This window comes from Pygoscelis adeliae, unplaced genomic scaffold, assembly GCF_000699105.1.
Source record: "Pygoscelis adeliae isolate BGI_AS28 unplaced genomic scaffold, ASM69910v1 Scaffold26, whole genome shotgun sequence".
Taxonomy (NCBI): Eukaryota; Metazoa; Chordata; class Aves; order Sphenisciformes; family Spheniscidae; genus Pygoscelis; species Pygoscelis adeliae.
This window is the reverse complement of record NW_008825104.1, coordinates 5759392-5785059: the sequence shown is the minus strand read 5'-3', so window position 1 is coordinate 5785059 and position 25668 is coordinate 5759392. Positions and strand designations below refer to the sequence as shown.

The following is a 25668-nucleotide window of genomic DNA, read 5'->3' as shown; positions in this document are numbered from 1 at the left end:
TTGGTTTTTATCTTGGTGGACCCTCTGTTGCAGGGAGAAAAGAACTAAAATACACTAGGAATTCTGTCTCTAATAACGTTTAAACATTGGAGACAGTATCAGCTAAAGTTTGATTTGGTATTATTTTCCTTGCAGATGTGGATTTTTTTCCTTGCCATCTTGCACATGGAATCATTGGTTTCACCTTTGCAAAGTGTGTCTAAATAATGATGAAGTTGCATTTCTTCTCTCGCTTTCTTCAGTACAAGATGGTGTCATTGTATTTCGGGTCCTTCAAGCTCAGCTATCTTTTTCTTTGTTTGCAGTAAGCCAAGTATTTCCAGATTCTTTCTCTACTGCCCAAAATATTTAGAACTGTTAAGGTAGTTTTTTGTTGGTTGGTTTGAGTTTGTTTGGGGTGTTTTGTAGCTGTTGTCTGTTTATAAAGCCTTCAGCACAACCATCCCAAAGTGTGGCTTAAACACTTTTCCCTCCCCCCTTTAATTTGTTCAGTCTTTAGTAGCAAAAAAAGTTCTGTAGCAAAAAAAAAAAAGAAAAAAGATTTTGTTCATCTTAGAAACAAAATAGCTTTGTCTGTATGTTAAAAGCAAACAGTTTTGGAGTCTGTGTCCTTCTTGTGCAGATTTGTTTTTTCACTACAGAGGGGGGAGAGTGTATTGCAGGAAACGGAGCCTTACCATTGCAATGCCTGTTCTGCTGGGTGAAACGTGTCAGGTCCACAAGCTGCACAGAGATAGCGAAGAGCAGGATTAAGAAATCGGGAGCGGTTCCTCCTCATCCTCTTCGCTCTCATCCTTAGTGTGTGGGAAAGCTAGAAACCGATGTGCTTAAACTTAGTGACTTTTGATAAACAAGACAGTCTGCTTCCACTTAAATACTGCTCAGCTGGGAGGAGAGGACTTAAGAAATTCTGGAGTTTTACAGGAAGTTTCCCAGCTTTCCTGACTTTTGCAATAGAAACCTAAAGGCAGTGATGGAATGACTTGTGTTTTTTGTCTTACTTTCCAGTTGGCCTGCTGCTGCGGTACTGCTGCTTGTTCCTTGTGCTGCAAATGCTGCCCCAAGATAAAACAGTCAACCAGCACCCGCTTCATGTATGCGCTTTACTTCATCCTGGTGACTATCATCTGTTGTGTCATGATGTCAACAACAGTAGCTAACGAAATGAAAATGCACGTAAGTAAGAGAGTGGAATCCACTGCTACCCCTGGAAGGAAATGGGGCTCCTTCCACAGCTCTTCATGTATAGGGGTGCTCTTTCAGAAGAGGTGGTCGATTCCCTCCACCCATCACACTTCCAAACCCAGACGGGATGATTTTCCGTGCTCAGCCTCTTCCTGTCAATTGCTCACCCGTTGAGTGTGTTTCACAACAGGAAGAGTCAAGGACTAGCAGCCTTCCTCCTCTTTCGTTGTGTGGAAACCTGCTGCAGTGAACCAATCCCAGGTTTGCTGCATGGGTAGTGTCACTAGAGGCTGTTAGGTAGCATGTTATAGTAGAACAAATGGATTCAGTCTAACGTTGAGTTTGTCTCTGGCAACTTGTTTAGTAGCAGAAGCAGCAAATTAGAAAATAACTCTTCAGGTGAAGCATTTATAATTTTAATTCTGTGTTCTTGGTGCTGTGTGACAGACTACTGCAATGCACAGTGCTGCGGGATCCTTTACAAGGGGTTTTCTTCAGTGTGCGTTGAGTCATCGTGTTCACATGGCCTCTAACCACAGCAGATATTGTTCATCTCTAATTGTCTTTTTAATTAAAAAGCTTCAAAAGCATGAAAGGAGCTGTGGCTAAAACTAGATTTTAAAACTCAAGGTTTTTTTCAGAGTCTTAATATAACTTTCCTAAGCTAAATGCTCACCAGCCTGCTTGCGGTCACACACTAGACCTGTTGTACCACATCTTTGGTTTGGTTTCTTAAGCCACCCAAGTTGCTGCCAGTAGCACAAATCCTCTCTCTCGCCCTCTATAAACTACAAGAAGAGAAGTCTGTTTTTAAGTAGAGGTAACAATGGCTGGTTTGCTTAATTCTTAAAAATTAAGTTTCTGCACCAAACTCATTGGGCCTGCTTCAGGGTTGTGAATGTGCTTGCCCTGGAGGTTCAGAAGGCTTCCCTCGCTGCGGGCATCTAGTTGTTTCGTGTTACCCTCCCAAGAGGGAGTACAGGTGGGTGCACAGTTAAGGCTGTTTCCTTGTTTAACCAGTTTCTGATCGAGTTGATGCCCTGCTTACCTTCTGTGCTTGACTTTCAGTTGTCTGTGAAACACTTGCCTCCACAGCAGCCCAGATCCAGAAGCTTGTGGTAGCACCCTGTGCCTGTAACACAGATAAACCAGCGGGCTTATGACAGGGCTAGTTTGAGGGTTTCTGTGCTCTGCTGCCAGTGACCTTTCTTTCTTCCCATTGTACCCTCTTTGTATGTTCTGTCCTAATTTTCTTTCATTTAATAGTGCTTTGCTTGAGTTATCCTAGTGCCACCTCCTTACCCCCAGCCACGAGAAGTTGCTGACAGCCCTATAAGAGCACCCAGTACAGGCGTGATCCTTGCCTGTGAGCTGCAACTTAAAAACTGTTCAACATGTGTGTCCTGAAATTGCTTGCCAGGAATTACTTTGACTTACTAGATGCTTAGCTTGGCAATAAAGTGCATAACCCACTTTAGTGTGGGAGACAAATTACGTGCTCATATCCAAATTTCATAAAGTCGTTTTCCATCAGTAGTGTGGTTTTAATGCAGCTTGTATCCCTAACAAAAAATACTCGTTCTTTATCCAACAGAAAAGTGATTCAAGAAGCCTTCAACAACATGCTTTTCAGTATTGCCAAATTTCTTTTCCAGTTCATAGTCTTGAAAGCTCAGTGTGGGAAGAAATGGCACAAAAAGTAGCTGTTAGTGTGAAGTGGAAAGATAATCACCCTCTTAATTTAGAGCATTTGATGTCTTTGAATGGGAAATGGACCATCTGAAAGTAGGCTTTCTTTATCTGCTCTCTAATTTAATAATTATGTTCGGGGCTGTTAAAAGTTCAAAGACTCCTGAAGCTAATTCAGCCCAGTTGTAATACAGTGCACCTTGAAAATATTTATTCAGACTAACCAGTCTCAGCTTCCCAGTGATGAGCTGTGTTTTGAAAGTGCTGGGCACTTACTGATTCCTTTGCTTTTGGATGGACTGTGAAGCACTTCTAGCTCCTGAAGCCAGACTGTAAGCAAACACTTTGCATGATGCTTCTAGGACCTCACCCTCTCCTTTTTGAGAGGAGACAGAATTTTAATTAATTTTAATTAGAATTTTTTAATTTCTGTATTAAAATTAAAATTTAAAATTTTAGTGCAATCCTTTATGGAACCATAATCTTGGCAGGGAACTGTGTGTCTGCTCTACCAGTTTAGAGTTCAAATACTCATGCTGATGTTACGTGAAAGGAATCTCTCCCTTGTCAGTGAGAGGTTTTTTTGGTTGATTGGCTATAAATTCCCAAGTCTAAAGTAGTTCTATAAGTATTTATGGTAGCACTTGGTCCTTTGGCATTGTTTTGAGAGGAAACAACAGCAAATGTACATCTCTTAAGGACACCTTAAACAGAGACTTTTAAAAAATGTTTGTATTTGTTTTGCAGTATTTATCTACCCCCATGGTTATGCATTCTGTCTATTAAAACACATTTAGGACAGTTTTTCAGTTCCCAAAGTGCCAGACTCTGCAGGTGCCATCCCAGAGCTGGGGACCTGCTCTGTGCCCTGCAACATGGCTGGAAAAATAAGGCACTGTCCCAGGGAGCTCAACTTCCACATCCTCACCAAAGTTGGCAGGTAGACGAAACCATGTGTCAGTGGAAGGACACGGTACCTGTGAAGTATTTGGTTATGGTTTCAAAACCTTGGTTCCTAATCTAACTAGCAGTATTTTGAGGACATCATATTTTGTGGTGAGCCTTAAGAATTGAACAGTGTCTTTTGGGGGGGAGTTTTTTCTCTGTTGTTTTCACTCGTCTTCCCCATCTCCTGAGCTGTTCCTGCACCCACGGGACACCAAGAGAGAGGGGCACAAAGGGTTAAACTCTGAAAAATGTGCAAAGAAACCAAGGCATTTGTGTTTCATCTCTGGGAAAGAAGCAAGAGGCAGTGGAGGGATAGGGAAGGAGTGGATGGTTTTGACCAGGAAAATATTTTGAATAGTAGCATGTAGAATAGATTTCAGAGGAGCAAGGTTGTGTATCAAGGCAAAAAATGGGGTAGAGCACCAATCAAGACATGAGAGCCTCAGTGTTGGGGACAGAAAGACAGAAAAGACCAATATGCAGTTACACAAAATGGTTTAGAGACTTGACTCTGTTCCAAAATGAAGCAAAGCAGGACCCAACTTGAAGAACTACTTCTATGCCTTGATTATTTCTTTTTTCCAGTTATTCTGTTTTTTTGAAAAACAGGTACAGCTTTACTCAAAAACGTTCTGTTGAAGCAAAACCTTGCATTTCACAGGCTTTGAAAGGATAATTGGGAGAAGAAAAGGGAGAGAATTGTTTTGGTCTGTCGAAATAGTGTTTTGATTTTTTTAATTAAATTTTAATGTTAAAGCTGTTTCAAAACTTGTGGTTTCACCCTGAAAATATCCATGTTCTACTTAAATAATGAAAGGAAAAATAAGAAAGATGTTTTCAGAAAAACAAACACCAGTAAAAACCAGTTCAGTTGTGTCAAAGTATTTCAGTTCTAGACGGTTACATGTTCTGGCAGAGCATGCTTTCAGGCTTGTTTCCCCAGCCAGGTTTATATCTTGGCCCTTAACTGCATTATAGTATGTTAAAACCCAAATTTGCTACCAAAAAATGAGTTTTTTTAAGTGCAGATGCCTATTGCCTATTTCTGATAAGAATTTAGCCATAGATGCAAGATGGCCTGAGTTTTGGTCCGATGGGTTTTTGTTTTTCTATTCCATTTCTCAGCTGCTCAAGACAGGCGGTTTTACCTGTTTTTTTTGCCCTTGTCTCCCCACCTACACAGATTTTCTTTCATGCTTCCTCCATTTCCATAACAAAGTTCGTCTGCCACATTCTCCCTCTGCTGGATGAGGACATCCAGACAAAAGCAGTCTCCTTCGGGCTTTTCAGGCCCATTTCTACATGCTTCTTCCTTCCTATTCCCCCTCTGATGCTATTTCCCGCGCTCCTGCATTCACATGTTTGGGTGCAGACAGACCCAAGCTCAGAGGTGGCCAAGCCCTGGCCGGCTGGAGCCTGAACGCAGTGTGGCTGTGTTGGCTTGCTTCTTGCAGTGCATTTATTTCGGGCGTCAGCAGCTCGCAGTGAGGGGAAAGCAAGTTCAGGGCGGTCTGTCCCTGTTTCTGCAGTTGTTGCTATCCTCTCAGAGGGTTTCACAGCACTCGGAAAATTGCCGACTTTGCTGTGATAACATCATTGCTTGCGCAGCAACCGAGGTGTTTACATATATGAGCAGATACCGAGTTTCTGCAGCAAGAATGCTTTGTCCCCTACTCAGAGGCCAAAGAATTTAGCTAATGTTGCTTTTAAAGGAATAAAAGTAGCTATTTCACTATATCAAACTTGGCAAATAACTAATCTGTGACTTTAGCAGCTGGCAAAACTACCCAGCAAATAGAAAGTCTGGTAAATCACATAAGCTGGGCAGGCTGCTCAGCAGCTTAACATGTTTCAGAGATACAGAATTAAAAAAAAAAAAAAAAATTAGTCTTTTTTAACTTTCAGTAAAGAAGTCACATAAGCTTTGATAAATTGTTCCCAGCAGTAGACCATCCTCTCATGAAAACATGCCCTTTTCATTACATCAGCCCTTTTGTCCCCAGCATTGTGCTCATGTTTATCATCTGTTGGGGTCCCCAAGAGTTTGGTTTTATTCTTGTTTTGTTCCTTCAGGATCATGGGTCTCCAAAAAGGGCATTCAATCCCACAGGACTATTCCTGTGGCCATCACTTATTACTGCATAGTGTTGTGCACACTACATGGCAGCTGAGCTCTTTGTTGCTTGTGTAGGCACGAACTGAGCTATTGTTCTTGTGAATCCATCCATTTTCTCTCAGCCAGATCTGTAAGGAAATTACTACTAAATGGAGAAAAGAACATATAGGGTCAAAAATCCCATCAAGATCTCTGTAAAAAACTATGCAATCAAAGAAGATGCCCATTTACAGTCACCCAGAGATCTGTTTTTAATTAGCTACTCAATTAGTCAAGTTCCATGGTATTTTTTTGTTTTGTTCTATAAGTCTCATAAGCAAAATGCTGCTTGGTACCTAGTACAGATCTTACAGAAATCTGTCTCCTTGGCCAGTACTATTGTCTATATCAAACAGATATCTAACTTTCTCAGAAATATTGTTAGTTCAATGTTATGCATCTTTTTAATCTCTGCTGACCGATGGTTATTGTAAGTAAAGAACTGGAAAGCATTAATTGATAGCCAAGTTGCTTTCCCTGGCATTGCTGTGGCCCCTTGGCTTGCCGTGGCATCACTGTGGCATTGATAGGTCTCTCAACTATTCCAGTAAATCTATTTGTTCATTTTGAATGCTGGCATGTTTGCCCAGTATGATGTTTCATTGACTTTCAAGACCTGGGAAGGGCATCGCTAATGCTCCAGGCAATTTCTCAGGAGCTCTCTAAAAACTCTTGGATGCAAGTTAGCTACAGCTATTTGTTTACTGTGCAGTGGCTACTCATCTCCGAGTTACTTCTGAAAGAGCATCTCAGAGTGGCCCAGCTTGAATCTGTTCTTGTAACACCATGCTGCTGCCATGAGACCTGCTTTTCATCTCCTCTGCTGGTTCTAGCCCACCTAGGATCAGCTCGGTACCGTAGTTAGGTTTGCTACCCTTAGCACAGCAACTCAGTGTTACTGTGAGCTGCTAAAATATTTGTTCTTTTTGGGAAACTGCTAGGAGGGTTGTCAAGCTCCTGACTGGTTTGGGTTGCTGGCATGCGATGGGAAGTTGCATACCCTGCTGAGGGAAGCAGGCTCTCAGAGCCTGGTGACTGGAAGCCGGCAGTTTATGTGTTTCCTGCATCTTGGATGGCTTTCTACCCAGCTGGGAATGCTGCCTGATCGCTTGCTCTCAGGTCCTATTAGTTCTTTCCCTGTTGTGGTTTTGTGTACTGACCTGCCTGCTGAAGGACGGATAGACTCCTATCTTCACTAGTTTCTTGGAAGTGTTCAAGGATGGTGTTGCCCACAATCTCTGTATATCTTTCCTAAGCAAAATCTGGCCTGGCTGAATGCTTTCTGAAGTCAGATTCCCATTTCCTTTGCCCAAGTTACTTATTTGTGCGTGTTGTGTCCTGGCACACATTGTCTTCTGTCTGCTCCAGTTACCTGTGCAGGTAGCAGCGATCAGCTCCAGAGGGTTTGGTGTGTTGCTCGACTGGTCTCACCAGCTTTGGCTGAGGGCTGTGAGCGTACAGAGAGGCCCTTCTTTCTTTGAAACGGAACGGCGGTTTTCTAATTAAATGCCTGTATTTCTGCGCAGCTGAATGGCTCCCTGGCTGCGAGGGGGGGTGTCTGCACAGAGGCACCCCACAGGAGTGGGTCCTGGCCACACAGACCTGCTTTTTTGAGCACCCAGCATCATGTCCGCCTGGTGAAACTGAAGCCAAAATGTGCAGCTGTTTGCTTTCCCCTCATGGCAAGAGCAAGGCCTCAAAGGCAAATATTTAATGAGTCAAGAGAAAGGTGGAATTTTCCTGCCTTTCTGTTAATTTAAAACAAAATCAGGGCAACTGGCACAACTCCATTTCAGAGGCTGTGATGGAGGGGAGGGGACTTGCTGCCCCTGTGCTGCTTGGGTGTGTTTCGGTCTACGTTTCCATCAAGGGCAGCACGAGCCAGAGCTTCCTGCCCTGCAGCCCTATTCATGCCCCTTCGGCTGGTAAAACCACCAGTATGGTTCATGTAAGCTGGATTACTGAAGCAATCGAAGTCGTTTGCTGTAAAGTACAGGAAGAATGGAGAGAGTCCCTGGCGTGAGGGGATAAGCCATAAGGGGCAGGCATGGCTTAAGCCAACAGAGCTGAAGGAAAGGTAGGTGGACTTGTACCCCAAAGCATCTGGAAGGAGTTGAGAGTTGAGGCTCTGGAAGACACTAGTCCCTTGTGTTTGACATTTCTTTATGTCCCTTGAACCCTTAAATCCAGGCTGAGGGGTATCAAGACCGAAAGGTGTTAAATGAAGCCAGTGAAAAGTCGGTGGTGCATAGACATAGACATAGACATGCTTAGTTACAAGGAGCCCTGTGTCCTATCTGACGGCTTGTAACGTGTTGTGCTTTTCAGATTCCCTTCTACAAGCAGATGTGCAAGGGTATTCAGGCGGGTGAGATGTGCGAGAAGTTGGTGGGATACTCTGCGGTGTACAAAGTCTGTTTTGGAATGGCCTGTTTCTTCTTTTTGTTCTTCTTGTTCACCATCAAAATTAACAGCAGCAAAAGCTGCCGAGCATATATTCATAATGGGTGAGTATTTGTTTGATTGCTTAGTTTCCACTTCTCTTTACAGGTTCGTGCTGCCTACTTTCCAATTGGGTGTAGTACTAGGAAAAAAAAAACCCCTCAAAACCCCAAAGTGAATAATGCAGTCAAGTCAAAACTAACTGAAGTGGTAATCAGTCATCAAAGGTTGTTTTTTCTCTTGTTGGGCTTTAAATAGCGATTTCTCATGGTACTTGAGTTTAAGACCTCTAATTCCTATTATAACCATTTTTTTTTTCCCCCCTCCTCTTGTCTTGTCCAGATTCTGGCTCGTTAAACTTATACTTCTGGCAGCAATGTGCTCAGGAGCCTTCTTCATTCCTGATCAGGACACTTTCCTCAATGGTACGTCCTTCTTGTTTTGTTACGTTGCTTCGTTCTGTACTACCTTGTGAGTGGTTATAAATCCTAAAGTTCTGATCAATGTGAATATCGCCATATTTCTTCAAGTAAAGCCAGTATAGTCCAGGTGCAAAAGGAATATTTGGAGCTGTTTGGGGGGAACTCTGCGTGTGCAGCGTACATGGTCTTTGTGTGAATGTGCACATTCTGCACATCCTGCTAAACTGTCCGCCAGTCAGCCCCTGTATTTGAGATATACAAATGGTTTGGGTATTGTGTGGTTTTGTTTTCCCTTCCCCCCCCCCGCCCCCAATCAAGAAACTTAGATTGTCATCTTTTTTTTTTTGAGCATTCTCCCAGTTTGCTTATTTTTTCTTAAAAAAAAAAAAAAAAAAAAAAAGCTCTTGCCATGCTTTCCATGCATAGCAGTTTGTTAATCATGGAGGAGGAGTATTACGTGGAAGCACTAGGTTTGTGTGGGCTGTAGTGTTAAATCCACACTGGCCATGCTAACCTTATCTGTGATGGATCCATAAAACATCCCTCAGTGTCCTGCCTGTGGCAGTGGGAGATCCTGAGAGGCTGGGTATTTATTTACTTACTCCATTGGAAGTCTGCTTTTTCCTAATCTACCTCTCCCAAACACACGTGCACGCCTTGTTCCCTGCCTATTTTCATATACTTTTTTATATGGTAGCTTCTTCCGGTTTTTGTTTGTTTGAAGAAAAGCATGCTTATTAAGTGCATACAATAAGTTTAGCAAAACCAGACAAATGGCATTTTTGCTTGCTTTCAGATAATGAGCTTATGGTACAGTGAAAAAAAAAAAAAAGATCTCTATGTCATCTGCTAAGGGTAGTGTGCCCTGACTGTTCTGTTCTTCCACTTCACTTATACAAGCTTTTTTCAAAAGGAAAACACAATGGTAGGATATGGCTGAATGCTAATGCACTTCCTTGGTCGTCTTCACTGAAATGCCGCACGCCTGGAGTCATTTATAGGCTATGCACTGCACAGCAGCACAAGCTGTATATGCAACTAAACATTTAAATAGGTATCTGTATTTCCTCAGAGACTTCTGATGTTGCACACAAGAGATCTGTTGTCCGAAGTGTCCAAACAGCTACCAAATACAGTATATGTAGGTCAATGGTTAAGTAGTCAAACAACCTGTCTTAAAACTAGTCAGTAAATACCAAGTGTTCCTGTCTCTTTGGGAGTGGCTCGGGACAGCATTTGTAAATAGATAAGCCCCACCTTTGTTTTTTCTGTGGTATTGGAATCTGGAAGGGAAGAAATTGCCCTTTTTAGTACTGGATTCCAGTACCTTGCAATTTCAGGGTTTAGATTCCTGTGAAATGCCTTCACACCACCTCCCTCCCGCCAGTCACAAATAAAGGTTTCAGTATTTTCTGTCTGAATATAGTAACTCGTAGTCTCCACAAACATTCTCTAGGTTAGGGAAACTCAGTAAATGCCCTAACAGGCTTATTTTGAAAGTGTAGCAGGTTTCAAGCTGAATTCATTGGGGAGCTAATCTTGAGTTAGCTGAGCTGGCCTTTCAACTGAAGTCTCTCATCTCCTGCTACATCTGTGGGCTTGAGATATTCAAACTGTGTAATGGCTTCACTGCATAGACAATAATTCCATTTTATCTCAAGGGAAAGGCGACTGCAGTTTGACCTATTTTCTGCTCTCTGCCTTGCAGCCTGGCGCTACGTAGGAGCAACAGGAGGTTTCCTTTTCATTGCCATTCAGCTCATCCTGCTTGTTGAGTTCGCACACAAATGGAATAAAAATTGGTATGCGTTGGGCAAGTAGTTATGTGCATAAAATTCTGGTGGACTCCTGAACAATACGTTTCTTGTAACAAAGAATTTAAAAGTAACATGGATGTAATTTCTGATAGAAGACACTTCAATGTCAATATTTTGAGCTGTTCATCTTTGCTTCATCCGCTTTCTCCTTCCCCAGCAGAGATGTTTCCTCCTTATTCACTTCTACTCTGCTGATTTATTCTTAACCTGAATTGCTGAGCTTCCAATAAGTAGTAGCGTGTTGGGATGCAAAAACCTCTTACTTTAAGTTGTTTTATATTTTATATGAAAATATACCTGCTAAGAAACAGAGTGGTGCAGGAGAATAAAACTAGATTTGCAACTGTGTGCAGTGATGTAAACTGGTAAATCTTATTTACCAGTGATGTAAACTGGTAAATCCTGCTTTTCTGTGTCAGCTTAATGCACATCAATTTTTTTTTTCTCGACATGAGAACTGCTACTTTCTCTTCAACTTCTTTGCTTCATCTAAATATGCTAGATTCCATTATCAACCCACATATACCCCATTTTGGCACTGACTTAATTTCTGGTTTAAGCATATTTGCTATTACCTTCCTAGCCCTTAGCCTCTCATCAATTTAAAATATTTAAATTGTCCTCCCACGTATATGCACTAACTCCTGCCTCCACCTCCACCCACTCTCTCTCTTTTCTTCCTCTACAACCTTTGCAGTCCTCTCTTGTTCTAGTTAGCATACTGACTGCTAAGAAAGCAAACCTTTGGGCGTTGTTAGATACCTGTTTTCAGGGAGGATGAGGTGAGATCTCCTTATACCACAGGTATTTTTGCTGCTAATTACTGTAGCTGCTTTTCTGTGGATGAAAGATTTCCAGCAGCAGCATTTAACTGTAACTCTCTACATTAGATATTCTTTTAAAATAAGCCATGTTTCACGAAACAACAACAACAAAACCTCAAAAAACCTTTCATGCACCAAAAAGCCCTTTGTCCCAAAACAACTTTTTTAGTTGCTACTCCTAAAAGAACCCAGTGATCTTTACAAGAGGTGTTTGGAAGGTGAAGAAGGGAAACAACATGGACCACACTTTAGCTGAGGGAGACTGGTAGGATAGGCCCAAATGGAGAGGAGGCTTTTTGAGTGAAAGGGCAGTAAAACTGTCTGCAACGGGCAGAAGAGAGGCCATGCCAAGCAATATGCCTTTGCTGTCCTTGGGTGAAGAGCATCGTTCTCTAGCTGAGCCTGGGGCACTCCCGAGTTCCCTCTGAGAAAATCCCTGAAGTACTGAGCTGAGATGCACTGATGGGCTGATCCCAGAGGTTGGGAATTCTCTGAGTCGCACTGGGCTATAATTACAGAAAGAGCTGGGCATGATAATACCGAAGGTAAACACTAATGCTAAGGAATGTTTCCCTCTGTTTCATCAGAGGAACCTTGCAAGGTCCTGTGTTGGTGTAGTGACATACACATGCTTCAGGAAAGTAAGCACTGTCTTTTGTGTTTTAGGATATGAACTATTCAGCTATTAGAATTTTATTTTTGGGGGAAGGGAAGACAATGTGCTTGTCTCTCTCTCCGCAGGACTGCAGGTGCAAACCACAAGCAGATGTGGAATGGTTTGCTTGCCCTGGTCACTCTCACCTTGTACTCTGTTGCTGTGGCAGCCCTGGTCCTCATGGCTCTTTTCTACACGCGCTCAGAGGGCTGCATGTACAACAAGATCCTCATCGGTGTTAACGGTGGCCTGTGCCTCTTTGTGTCGCTGGTGGCCATATCGCCCTGTGTCCAGAATCGTGAGTCCACTGACTTCTTCTCCTCCTGGGTTTCTGGTGCTGCCACAGTTGTGTGCCTGGAGGCGTGAGCCGTGTTCCTAGGTGGAAAGTCTCATGATAGCTCAGAGTTGGTGCTGCTCTTGCCCCTGTCCCTTTATCTGCACTATGAAGTGCTGTTGCTGGTTATCAGATGAGCTGTTAAAACATCTCACACTTCTGTAGTTTTGAGTGTGGCACCAGGCAGTCATACTGTAAAGAAGGCTAACGTGCTGATGGCCGATAGTGTGTTGTGGAGCTCACACAACTCTTGCAGTGGTAGCAGTTGAGGTTAATAGGTGTCAAACTCATTCACCACTGTTTTACTGTTTACTTTTGACTGTGTGTGATTTACCATCTGTAAAGTTTGGGTCTGGAGAAGTTGACAGCAGTATTTCATGCTTCGGTATATTTTATGTGTGCTGTTAGTATCTTGCATACATTGGACCTGGAAATAGTAATTTGAGTAACTCCAACACAGATTTTTACAGGCACATAAAACTATCATGGCAGCTTGTCAATAGCTTTTGGAAAGCAGGTGCTTTTGGAGAGAGCAGAGGGGTGATTCTTTACTTACGTAGGAATCTTTAATGCCTTTCTAAAACAGCCAGCAGAACTAAAGGACACTCTTTTCTCTTTACATGCCAGTGGCGATGTATGTAAACTGCCTCCAAGACTTATGAACTGCTTTAAGTAAAACATAAAAGATGCTCTTCTCTTCTGAAAGATACTAGCGTGCTGTTCTTTCAAGAATATGAATTTCTTTTTCAGTTTGTTAAAATGTCTGCAGAAATCACTTATTTTCCTCTTTCTTGTAAAGGCCAGCCCCATTCTGGTTTGCTGCAGTCAGGAGTTATCAGCTGCTACGTTATGTACCTCACTTTCTCAGCACTATCCAGCAAACCACCAGAAACTAGTAAGTTACCTAATGCTTTATTTAAATTCTTTTAGACATGCCATGTATTAAAAGCAAGAATTTAGTAAACCTGAATTAACAAATTCGGGGATATAGGAGTGCTGGGTTGGCTCTGTTCTGGCCTATGCAGAAGAAATTGCAAATACTAAAATCTGTGCAGCAAGAGAGACCATGCAATTGGCAGTCTGCATGCTTTGGTCTAGGGGAGCTTAACTTACTTTGGGTGAGCTGCATCTGTTGCACCAGAGCAATTCCAGCCTGTTTCCTATGGACAAATTTCCTAGTCTTGTAGCCTATCCTTTATGTGGCAAGTGCATGTTCTCGTATGACAGGACATGACTAAATATGTAACGTGTTTGGTCACGGGATGGGAAGGGAGTTGGAACAAACGGCTCTTGGATGCCTCTGGAAGAAGCTGGGTGGTCAGCTCCATCCAAAAGTTAGTAGGTGCTGGCCATCAGAGCCGATACTAAAATAATTTCTTTTCTGCTAGAATTGGTATGCTAGACAGCCTTAGCTCTGGACCTCTAATTGAGCAAAAACTTGATTAACACTTGTCTTCCATTTTGAGAGGAAACATTCTGAGGAAGGACTTGGAGTTACGTTGCAGTTGTTTGAGACGATGCTGTTCTTCAGTAGAGTTCCTGTACTCCACTTGCCTTCTAACCATTGGCATTGCAAGCCAGAAGTACGGAACTCTCTAGAGTTTTAAGTTCTTTATGCTACAAAAACACAGCGAGACTTTACAAGCACAACTCAAACTGTTTCCTTTTCCCAGGTAACCATCAGATTCACCTGTTTGGACAGCATTCTTTTCACTTACAGCAGACTTTTCTGGTTCAAATTAGTAATGCTAAACCCCCATTCTTTATTATTGCTCAACTTTCAGTGTTGAATAGTTGAAACAACAATAACTAGAGGAAAATAAGTCCGCTGGCAAGAAGGAGAAGTTTTTACAGACACCTCCCAAGAAGAAAGGGGAGAGATGAGGAAAAGAATCTCTCTCTGTCACACTTGTGTAGGCACAGGCACAAACACACAAATGTATTCTAGAGCTAAGAAGGAAAAACAGTATTCAGGTGGAAGATTTACTTACGGAGCTTAAGCAGTGTTTTTGAATTAATATAGCAGTTAATTTAGAAGACAGCTGAATTACTCATAAAACTTGACACAGTGTAAAAAAAAAGGGGGGGGAGAAAGTGATGTATGGTATTAAATAATTGGTCTCGTGTTATTTCATGCTTGTGACAGTCAAAGCCTTCAGCAGTTAAGTGAATGCTCTGATTCTTCTTGTATGTATTGTAACTGTGGTTATTGCATTTGTCAGAGTATGCATCAAGCACACTCCCTCAGACCTCCTGAATCAGATGTTCCTCTTTGTCTTCCCAGGCCAGAGAACTCTCTTGGTTGTCATCTGCTCTCAGAGATGCTCCTTTCTCCCCTGTCTGTGTGATAAGGACTCTTGTACTGGCCTGTGCAGCTTTTACACTAGCACGTGCTGGAGAATGTATGGGGTGCTGTCACTTACTAGGTCCCATGCCCTGTCACTCAAATTTGCCATGAACTTACCTAATGTTGACTCATTCCTCAAAGAGGGACTTGCAAATCGGCCATCTTGCAAATCGGCCACCTTGCAAACCAGGCTTGAAGAAAATGCAAGCTACAAGTATTTATCTGCAACACCCAAAAAGTAGAGTTGCAAATGTCTTTAGAAGGAATGGGCAAACAAAAGGTAACGTCTGTTGAACCTGTGCTTATCATAGTGTGCCTTAGCTTTTTGGTGCCAGACTTGGCTAAAAGGCCTGCGAAACAGTGGACCTGCCTTGCTGCAGATGTGTCCCTGATGAGCAACAAAGCTGGTGAAGGGTCTTATGAGGAGCGGCTGAGGGAGCTGGGACTGTTTAGCCTGGAGAAAAGGAGGCTGAGGGGAGACCTTATCGCTCTCTACGACTACCTGAAAGGAGGTTGTAGCCAGGTGGGTGTTGGTCTCTTCTCCCAAGTAACAAGCGATAGCACAAGAGGAAATGGCCTCGAGTTGCACCAGGGGAGGTTTAGATTGGATATTAGGAAAAATTACTTCACCGACTGGGTTGTCAAGCATTGGAACAGGCTGCCCAGGGAAGAGGTTGAGTCACCATCCCTGAAGCTATTTAAAACACATGTAGACGTGGTGCTCAAGGACATGGTTTAGTGGTGGACTTGGCAGTGTTAAGTAAACGGTTGGACTCGATGATCTTAAGGGTCTTTTCCAGCCTAAATGATTCTATGATTCTGTAAAGGTTTGTCATCCCTTCTTTTGCTCCCACCTTCGCACTGTCCCTGCTGTATGCTGATAAAACTGTTTGTGCAGCCTTGCAGGGCCACACAGAGTCCTCCCCCACCAGATCAGGGGACTGACTTAAGTTTATTTTTAACCTGGGTGTAGCCTTTGCTACATTTTGCCCTCTGCCCCTACAAACAGTTGCGCTGTCCCAATGGGAATGCAGAGTGGCTGCTGGAAGTAAAGAGGAGATAAGAACACAGTTTGCCTTAAACAGCATTGGCTCAAAAAGCTCTTGATTTGAGATAAGGTGCAGCTGTAATCTCCTGCTTTGGAGTGATGCTACAGGCTACTGCTCTGCTTTGCTTTGACCCCAAGCAGACACTAAAAAGCCAGATGCATCTTGGAATATTGACGACTGAATTGGTTTCATTTCAGGGACCTAAAAGTAGTATTTGCTTAGATGGTAAGATAAAATCTTGCCTTTAACTGGTGCATCTCCTTTTCTTTGGTCTTCTGTATATCAGTCTGAGAACAGGGCAGCTACACACCACCTTTTTTCACTGAGTATGAGTTTCATAGTTGTCCTCAAGGCACCCCTGCTGTCAAAGAAATTTATGGTCTCAGGTCTGTACTATCTCGGTGTTACATGGCTCTGTAGTCTTGGGTGAAGTGTTGGTAAACTTCCAACTTCTTAGTTCACCAGATGGCCTTTTTCCTTGTTTGTCTGCCCTGGTCAAACAAGAAATTTTAGTACCCTACAAAGTTGCATTTTTGTTTTGCCCAAAACACAGAATCTGCCAGGTCAGATTTACAGAACTTTTTTCTGTATGATCTTTTTTTAAAAAGATAGATAGAAACCACTGAAATGTACCTACCCAGTGTCTGAAGTAATAAAAATACTTCACTGAAAACCTTCAGCCTGAAGAAATGCAGTGAAATGAGCTTTGCTAACTGTTCTCTTTGTTTCTTTTGTTTTGTGAAGTCCTGGACGAAAACAATCAGAACATCACAATCTGTGTACCTGAATTTAGCCAAGGCCTGCACAGAGATGAAAACCTTGTTACTGGCCTGGGTACTACCATTTTGTTTGGCTGCATTTTATATTCTTGGTAAGTCTGGGTGTTTGCAGTTACCTCACTGTAAATGCAATGTTGTGGTCCAACTAGTGAAGGCTTACAGCAGACATCATGCAGACAAAGTAATGGGGAGCAGTAGAATAGAACTGAGTTGGAAGGTTCATGTTCTCCTTAGTTTCAGAATGGTTAGATGTTTTAGCCAAAAATGTTCATCAAGATAATATAACTTTTGAAGCAAATATATTTCATTAAAACCAAACAGAACAATTTACATCTAGAGGTGGAGGGAAAAAACTTCCAGCTGTCCGTGATCCCAGACAGTCTCAGAGTGCTTTGATTCTGTATTTACGCTTTCTATAAGAAAAACTCTATGCAGTTATGTCTATCTAAAAAAGCTATCTGAAATTTCTGTAGCCTCCTGCCAGAGGCTATGACTGTTCCTTGAGGGTCTTAACAAAACTGTTTGGGAGGGTTTAGGTCTTCCTTTGAACAAGTGATGGGTACAACACTGCCATCAGGATTTGCCAGCAGTCTCCTGCTGTGAAAAAATGTGTTTGTGCCCATATGTTTGTGGTACTCACCTTGTATTATTGCAGCTCACATCAATAAATTAAGTCATGCTCTGGGACCGGGCAGGGGGCAAGTTGCTGATGATTGAAAGGTCATGTATCACTTGTTTTGGCTGTGCAGGTTGCCAGGAGACAGCACTGCCTCTCTGCTGCAAGTTTTTGAGCAAGTTCTGCTTCTGAATCAGTCCACTTCAAAATTCACATACTGAAAGTCCTTTGTAATTTTAAAGTGAAAATGAGAGACTTTCTGAAGAGGTAGCACAGCTACTCTTCTGCTATCATATATGCATATGTGTTCCATTTAATTCTTATGTCAAATATATGGGTATCATGGATCTAGTTCACATTAGAAAAGTATTTCCAGTGCCTGAGGAAGGTGTTTTGGGAATGCAGACAATCTTCACATAGCCTGCAGGGGAAGTGCACCATGTAGCTGGGGAGATCAGAAGGCCTTCAAGGTGAATGTTTTGCAGTACTGCTTACTAAGGCTCAGTGTGTACAGCAAAGCATTAACACAGTCTTCCTGTGGGTAAGGGGAAGTTTGCATTACACATCCTGAAAGGGGAAGACTGGGCAAGAACTGTTTCTAATCAGAAGAAACTAGAAAGGATTCCCCCCCAGACAACTACAGTCATGCAGGAAAGTGATTTCCAGCAACTGGTACACTGACAATAATGGTTGGTAATTTACTTTTGAAAACTGCCGGTGACCTGTTACTTCCCTGGCAAAGCTTTTACAGAAATGCTGAGCCAAAGTGATGGCTGTGAAGTTAATGTAAAAGCATTGGTTGTGCACAGCAGGGGAGATTTATTCTAAATTGCAAATTGGAGTGCTTAGTTGTTTGCTGCTGTCTGATGGTGATGAATTCACCACCTTTCAGTTGACCTACTTTTAAGCTCATGATTCAGCCTGATTGGCTAGTGGCTGGCTATCAGGCTGGTTTATACTTGTACAGAACAAACTTTTCACATGCTTAGTGCTTAATGCTATATCCGAGCAAATGCTTAGCTTAGACATGGGAGTAGGCTATTTATGTCTGCTGTGGTGTTGAAAAATCACTCTGTTGGGCTTATACTTATGCTGAGGGTTTTGAGACTATATTCTTTTGCTCCTAGTTTGACCTCAACAACACGTGCAAGCTCAGAGGCACTGAGGGGAATATATGCAACACCTGAAACTGAAGTGAGTTCTTACTTCCTCCCACACGATTTCTGTACAAATTTCCTCGTGCTTTTCTTGCTGTTGTTTTCATGGCTAAGTAATCTGTAATTAGGTGAAAACAAAAGCTTGTTCGTAGCATGCATGCTGTGTGCCTCTGGGTATGGGCTTGTCAGAACACTTGTCCACATTGGCCCTTCTGCAGCTCTTGCTGGTCCCATGGAGGTGCCTTTATGTTATGAAATAATTTGCTGCTCTTGCAGTTTATTTAACATCCTGCAGACTTCCTGTAAATCCTGTTGTGCTCCACACAAGCTCATGTCCTCTCATTTAAAGGAAAAGTGCTGGGAAGTGATCAGAAAAAGAAGTGGAGGCGTTCGTGAATGTTTTCAGTCCTGGTTGCCTTTGTTCTCATAGCAACTAACTATGATCCCAAGTTCCTATCTCTTATTTTTATTTCCACACATAAGTACTTCCTTTCTTTTTGCCTATAATTTCATCTCGGATTGTATTTCTTGTCCCTGTTTCATCAGTACAGGTTTCTTCATTCCACCTGCCTACTTCTTTGGCCTTCTTATCCTGGGAACACCCAGAAACGCTGAGAAATGAGTGGTTTTTTTGCTAAGTAACAATTACTCCTTACTTAGGCTTGCTAATGTCACTTTTCAAATGGATGGATGTGTGTGTGTGTCCGGAGGATGAATCTCCATCCCTAGCTCTCTCTACGTTGGTGTTACTTGCATCTGCAGCTTTAACTTCTATTTTTCAAGTTTTTAATCGGAGTGTTTGTGAGAATCCAAAAATGCAGAAGTATCTGCTGAGGCACTTGGTGTTTGCAGTAGCTGGGCGTGGAGAAGCAAAACGTGCTTCACTGTGGGAGCATGTCGGTGCTGGAGAAGCTTTCCTCTGGCAGGACAGTGCGGCAGGACGGGGCGCTGGTGCCAGCGCTGAGGAGCTATGTGCCCAGTGGCTCCTCACCCCAGCCCTCGCAGGCGGGCAGCCTGCCAGCAGGCTCAGCATCAAGCATGGCCCGTCCCGCCTCAGGCAGATCCGGGCAGGACCTGCACCTTCCCTCCCAAGGAGGGGCAGGCCGGGGCCGGGAGGGGGGGACCGGAGAGAAAACAGCTGCCCTTCACATCCACCCCCCTTCCTCTGCCAGTGTTACGCCGTAGGAGGTCTCATCCAAAGGGCTTGGGGCTGCGGTGCACCCTGCAGCAGGAGCAGCGGGCAGGCTAGGGGCAGCTGGCACAGCATGGACGCTGGATGCGGCCCCCTCACTGGGAAGGTCCTGCGCATCTGCCGCAGTGCTTGCAGACGGGATTATTTCCAGACCGTTCGGTTTTAAAGAGCAGTACAAGAGCTGCTGAACGTAAATATAAAGAAATGACTGGTGAAAAGCAACTAATTGCACTCTGCTTGCCTTCCCTGTGGCAAAGGGCCTTAGTCTCCTGGCCAGGAGCGTGAAAGTAGCTCTGCAGTTGCTTGTGCTGTACAGAGGGTCTGTTGGCATCTGTGCTGAAGACGACTGAGCATTATGAGAGGCTAGCGTTATGTGTGCCAGCGTTGCTGATTTCATCACTCTGTGTATGCAAGGACTTAATAGCAACTGATTAAAAAGCTTGAGGGAACCCAGCACTTGCTTCAGAATGTGAGTGCGGCCCAAGGGGAGCTCAGGCTGGTGCTGTAGGTGATACTTGGCGCAGCAGTAGAAAGAGATACGGAATAAGGGTTTTTATTTAAATTCTCAGCCAGTCTTTTAAAAAAGAATGAGCTTTTTGGCTTTTCATGAGTTTATGAACCCTGTGAGTAATGTAATCATGGATATGCAGGGTAAAAACTGCCATTTGGTGTTTCTGTTGGACACTTTACCTTAAAGGCTTACTATCTGATTTTTGGGGGTGTTAGAAAAACTTGCAACTGGCCCACGCCGACTGAGGAAGGAGGCCAGAACACAAAGTATATAATTACAAGTGTAAGTACTTATTCATGCACATGAGGTGTCCCAGCCAAACTGGGGCACCCTGAATGTGGTTTTACACAGGGTCCTTATACCCTTCAAGTGTAGCATGATTTGACTAATTACTAACACCAACACCACCAATTACTAGTCATAGTAAAACTTTGCAAAGCAACTATATTTCTGCAGTGTTCTTGCCGCTTGTATATTGATCCAGATGTCCCTGGAGTCAGTCTTGCGATAGTTACTTATCTATAATGCTGGGAGGGTTTCAAAGATATGTTAGAGGGGCTAGAATGCTGGCATTATCTTGGTTATCCAGGGGTATCTTTTATCCTTCATGGACAGCTCTAAGCTTCCAAGAAGCAAAGTCCTTATTTCCAGGGCCAGACCATCCTTTAGTTTGTTTTACTTAAGCATGAACAGTACCACAAAGTCTCCAGTAAAACTCCACTACCTCATTACATTGCAGTGTATACTGTGAACTAATATATATTAACAAAGTTAATACATTTTCATACTATAAAGACTGATTGATACAATAGTTAGGGAAGGGAATTTTCCTAACAGGGTTCATTGTCTTCATCAGACCATAACCAAAATATATCCCAGAGTAGGATTTTATCAGAACAAACACTGTTGGTGATGCAGTACAGAAAGTGCTGACTTGTACTGTGGTCTGGTGCAGAAAATGCACTTACTTATATATTTATTGGATGGTCAGCACCCTTTTCCCATTTACATTACCACTCAACAAAAGAAATGTCAATTTCAGCTTTCCTTTTTCCATCAGTTAAAAAAAAAAGAAAATCTTCATTTAAAGAAAGCAGTAAAACCAGCTTTCTGCTTTTACTCATTCTGCTTGTACTCATTCTGGCTCCATTTCAGCAAAATCTTGCAAAGGTAAGTACATTTCTGACTTAGACTTGTGCAGTTGTGATTTCCAACACATGCAGTGGGGTTTTAAAAGTTCCTTATACTGTCATTTCAGTAGAGAAATTTTTCATTTAAAAAGCACTTTGATGGAAGTCTGAAGAGGTAAGTCCCCTCTGAACTACTAATGTGCAACTGCTTTACTGTAGCCTTTCCACCATTTTGTCATAATTATTTGCACCAGTGTTTGACCTTGAGTTATGTAAAAAGGGTAGAGCAATTCTTAAAGAATGGTTAATTTGCTCCAAATCTTACTGAGTAGGTTTTTCCGAAGCTTAGAAACTGCTGTTATGAACTACTTGGCAAATCCTAATTTGCATTATGTGCTGGTTGGAAATACAAACCAGACTTTTCTAAATTAGTGTCTATAACGTAGACATAACAGACCTTCCTTCACCAACTGTTCTGCTTCTTTGCTGTAGCACAGACTCTTACCCTTCCTGTTGTCTGTTCCACAGGTAGCTCGTTGCTGCTTTTGCTGCATGCCTGATGGAGATGGTAATTACATTTTCACTGCACGATTTACCTCACTTTGGTCTTTCAGGCCAAAGCCGAGAGAATAAGGTCACAGCTGCAGATGGAGAGCTGCTTGTATCCTCGTTCTGTAGCATATCAAACTGAAGCAGCTGAAGTGCTCGAAGTTAGGCTAGGGAAGGAAACAAGAGATGTAACAATACCATTTTAAAACAACAGGCTAGTTAATAATTCCTTACAGGACATTCCATTACTGCAACATACACAGAGTGATCTCGGCTCTTTGCATGCTTGTGGGTGTGACTGACTGCTGGATTTTTGGCTCAGCAGCTCTACAGGGACTGCAGTTCAGGAGTGAGTTAGGAAGGGAGTGTCCTGTTTGCAGACCTGGTACAGTCAGGGTTATCAGCTTGGACTTGCCAGAAGAATAGCACACAGGTAGAGCAATTCATATGGCCCAAATGCTCAAAAACTAGCCAGTAGGCCAGGAAGCTCATACAGGGTAGGATTTCAGTGGCAGTCCAATTTCTTTTACTAAAGGCTTAGACCCATGCCCTGAGGGCAAGGAAATGTTCAAGTGTGGCTCTTTATCATTCTTTCCTAAATCACATCATAGATGTATTTTTTATGCTGAGGGTGGTGAAACACTGGCACAGGTTGCCCAGAGAGGTCGTGGATGCCCCATCCCTGGAAACGTTCAAGGTCAAGTTGGACGGGGCTTTGAGCAACCTGATCGAGTTGAAGATGTCCCTGCCCACGGCAGGGGGGTTGGACTAGATGACCTTTAGAGGTCCCTTCCAACCCAAACTATTCTATGATTCTGTGATTCTGTGTTTTGCTGTGTTCTTCGTTAAGTCAGCTGCTGTTTTCAGTTCTCATTAAATTTGCAAAAGCTTTCTTGTTTCCTGTCTCTTACAGCTGATGCTGAAGAGCACATTGAGAAGAGGGGAGGCCAGACTGTGATTTACGATGAAAAGAAAGGCACCGTGTACAGTTATGCTTACTTCCACTTTGTTTTCTTCTTGGCTTCGCTCTACGTGATGATGACAGTAACTCATTGGTTCCAGTAAGTGTATTTCTTTAAAGCTGAGTAATTAATGTCTCTCTGCATTGAGAGGGGAGATGTGAACGGGAATTTCTGCCCTTAGTGTGTCTCCTCTCCTCAAATAAGAAGCTGGAAGAGATGTGCAAGTCTTTCCCGAGCGATTCTTGAGCAAGATCTTGCTCTGTAAAGGGCTGCTTTCCCCTGCTTTGTGTCTGGGTTAACCTAGTGGAAGTCTGTGACCCACTTGGAAAAACAGAGGATACTGCAGTCTGAGATATGAATAGTGAGTTTATTGCTTCCTTTTTTTCTTTTTTTTTTTTTTAACAGTTATGAAAGTGCTCAGATTGAAAAATTCTTCACTGGAACCTGGTCCATCTTCTGGATTAAGATGGTCTCCTGTTGGGTTTGTGTCTGTCTGTACTTATGGACTCTTATTGCTCCACTCTGTTGCCCAACCAGAGAGTTCTCAGTGTGAACACTCAGAAGGTCCTGTGTTTTTCTCTTCTCTTCCCACCTCCCACCCCTCCACCCCCCACCCCCAATACAAATAAAAAACAACAGTCATTTTGTAATGAGGAAACACCTATTGCCCACTCATCATAATGTACCAGTTAGTAGCTTTTTAGTCAGACTAAACAAATGATTGAAGACTTTTTTTACCTTTTTTAATTGTCATGAACAAGCATTGCCCAAGGAAACAAATCTGTTCCAAACCATTGTAACACTGATGTGTGGAGCGTAGGAAACACAGTTGTTGCATAAACTGGAATAAGTGAAATGCTTTACAAATAACTGACAATCTTTCTCTGGCTTCATTGGCAAGAAAAGAAAAAATCATGGTGCAGATGTATCTTCTTCCTTCCTGTGAATGTTGGATATCTTCTAGCAAATATGCATTCCTTTTTATACTCTTAACTGTGTCTTTTACAGTTTGCAGTGATGATTTGGACTGCTGTTTTGTACAGCATATAATTCTTGTAAGTAGTATCCAGATAATTTTTTCCAAAAACATAATTAAATACTTCTGTAGAAATAGAGAATATGTAAGAATTTGACTGCCAAAGCATCTACTAAAATTGTTTATCTAAATATTAAATATATTAAGTTATTGTATACCTAGATTGAGAAAGGAACGTACCAATGATAATAGAGTATTTATTCTATTATAATTTTAAAAGGCACCTGAATATTTTATGCAATTCAGATTTGGTCCAGTTGTTAATAGAAGGGGATTTCTACACACAAATTCTTAAACTCTGAATTTGTCCGCCTTTGCTTTGCCAGCTCACTTAAACTGCAAGTTGTGTGTACCGCACAGGGATTTAAGATACGGTACATTCTTTATTCAGAATGTTTGCTGTTGAGAAAATACTAATTACAGGAGCACTGCCAGTTGCTGTTAAATTTAAAAGTGGAGTGCTCATTTACTTTTCTACCCTGCTGTTCCAACTTGTGTCTAAAGATCGCCCAGGATCTTCAGTTCTGTTTCCATTACTAATTTTATAATATTTTAAATGCATTGATGGTCAGGAAGGGATTATAGTGCGTCATCTTCCTTTTCTGCCTGTGTGTTGGTTGGAAAGTATTTTTTCTAACTGCTGTATTTTTATACTCCTGTGTTGATGTTATTTGGGGTGGGACTTAGCCAACCAAGCCATTAATGGAGACTAAACTTCTTTTGGAGAACTCCTGTTCTAAGCAGTGGGGTAAGCTGTCAGAAAAACAAAACCAGAAGACACAAATGTAACAGCAGCTGCCTTAGTACAAATGGCTGACTTGACAATATTAAACCCTACCATGTCATTTTTATTTGCTTTAAGCAGATGATTTGGTGGTAGAACAACAGCTCAGATGCCCTAAATGCTAAATAAGGTTGAACCCACTATAGTTATCTACATTCCGGTGGGATGAATTTGACTTACGCTAGTCCCAGAGGTTTTGTCTTCTCTCTCTCTCTCTCGCCACATACAATGTGAAATATGCAGGACATAAACAAAATCAACCGATTTAGCAGTTCTTTTTTTGAAATATGATTGAGCCTTAAATCTTCAGCCAATGCTTTCTGCAAAACAAAAAAAAGCACAACATAGAGGCCAATGAGATGGCCAAAATATTTGCATGCCTTATTTGTTCTGTTGCAATAACTGATGGCTAATGCACACCTGGTGAGTAATCCTAACATAACAGATCTCAGTTCTGCTCTTGTTTTCATTACCATTTTTAGCTGCCTTGTTGCTATGGTATCCTAGGGCTTCTGTCCTGCTTGGAGCTTGCTAGGGGTGCGGTCTTCCCAACCCCATGCACTCTTACCTCAAACAATATCTACAGGTCTGCAGTCCTGTATACTTACACCACCTACCCCAATGATTAGGAGCCTCAAAATATATCTGTCATGAGATCTGAGGGAAGGAGGAGTCTGTCCAGAGGTGACTCTCTTGCTGCTCTTCTCCTTGTTTGTGCCTAGGGGGGAAAAAAGCAGTTGAAGCTTAGCCTTGACATTGAGTTAGAAAAGCAACAAATAGCTCTGGAGAGGGAGGCAGTTTTTTTCCTTTCCTTTTGTTTCTGCTGGGAGGTTCTGATCTCGCGAAGAGCTCTGCTAGCATGGGGGCCTGTCAGTCTGTCTCTGCCTGCGTTTGGAGTCCAGCCACGCAGATCCTTCTGCAGCAGAAAAAGGCATTTGTTAATGCATTTGCAATCTAGAAGCCTTTATCTGTCCCATCTCTAAGATAAGAGCTTATGGGCTGTGCAATGATGGCTAACAGTTGTCCCACCTAACTCATAGCAGCTATTCTGACAAACAGTCTTGATCCAGTGCTGGAGCTGTGAG

The 25668-nt window shown here is 42.5% G+C and overlaps 1 protein-coding gene across 1 annotated transcript; it reads left to right on the top strand.

Moving 5' to 3' along the window:
* Window positions 1–978: 978 nt before the first annotated feature.
* SERINC5 (serine incorporator 5) lies at window positions 979–24368 on the top strand. The gene is made up of 11 exons (XM_009327261.1): window positions 979–1176; window positions 8306–8484; window positions 8762–8844; window positions 10550–10643; window positions 12224–12435; window positions 13271–13366; window positions 16612–16738; window positions 18390–18456; window positions 21781–21820; window positions 22715–22862; window positions 23169–24368. Exons 1-11 carry the CDS (start codon window positions 979–981, stop codon window positions 23314–23316), a joined length of 1392 nt encoding a protein of 463 aa, XP_009325536.1. The 3' UTR covers window positions 23317–24368.
* Window positions 24369–25668: the final 1300 nt, after the last annotated feature.

Coding starts and splice junctions, on each gene's coding strand:
- SERINC5 (XM_009327261.1), top strand. CDS start 979: ATGACTTGTGTTTTTTGTCTTACTTTCCAGTTGGCCTGCTGCTGCGGT. Junction 1,177..8,305: donor CTAACGAAATGAAAATGCAC/GTAAGTAAGAGA, acceptor TGTGCTTTTCAG/ATTCCCTTCTACAAGCAGAT. Junction 10,644..12,223: donor CACAAATGGAATAAAAATTG/GTATGCGTTGGG, acceptor CTCTCTCCGCAG/GACTGCAGGTGCAAACCACA.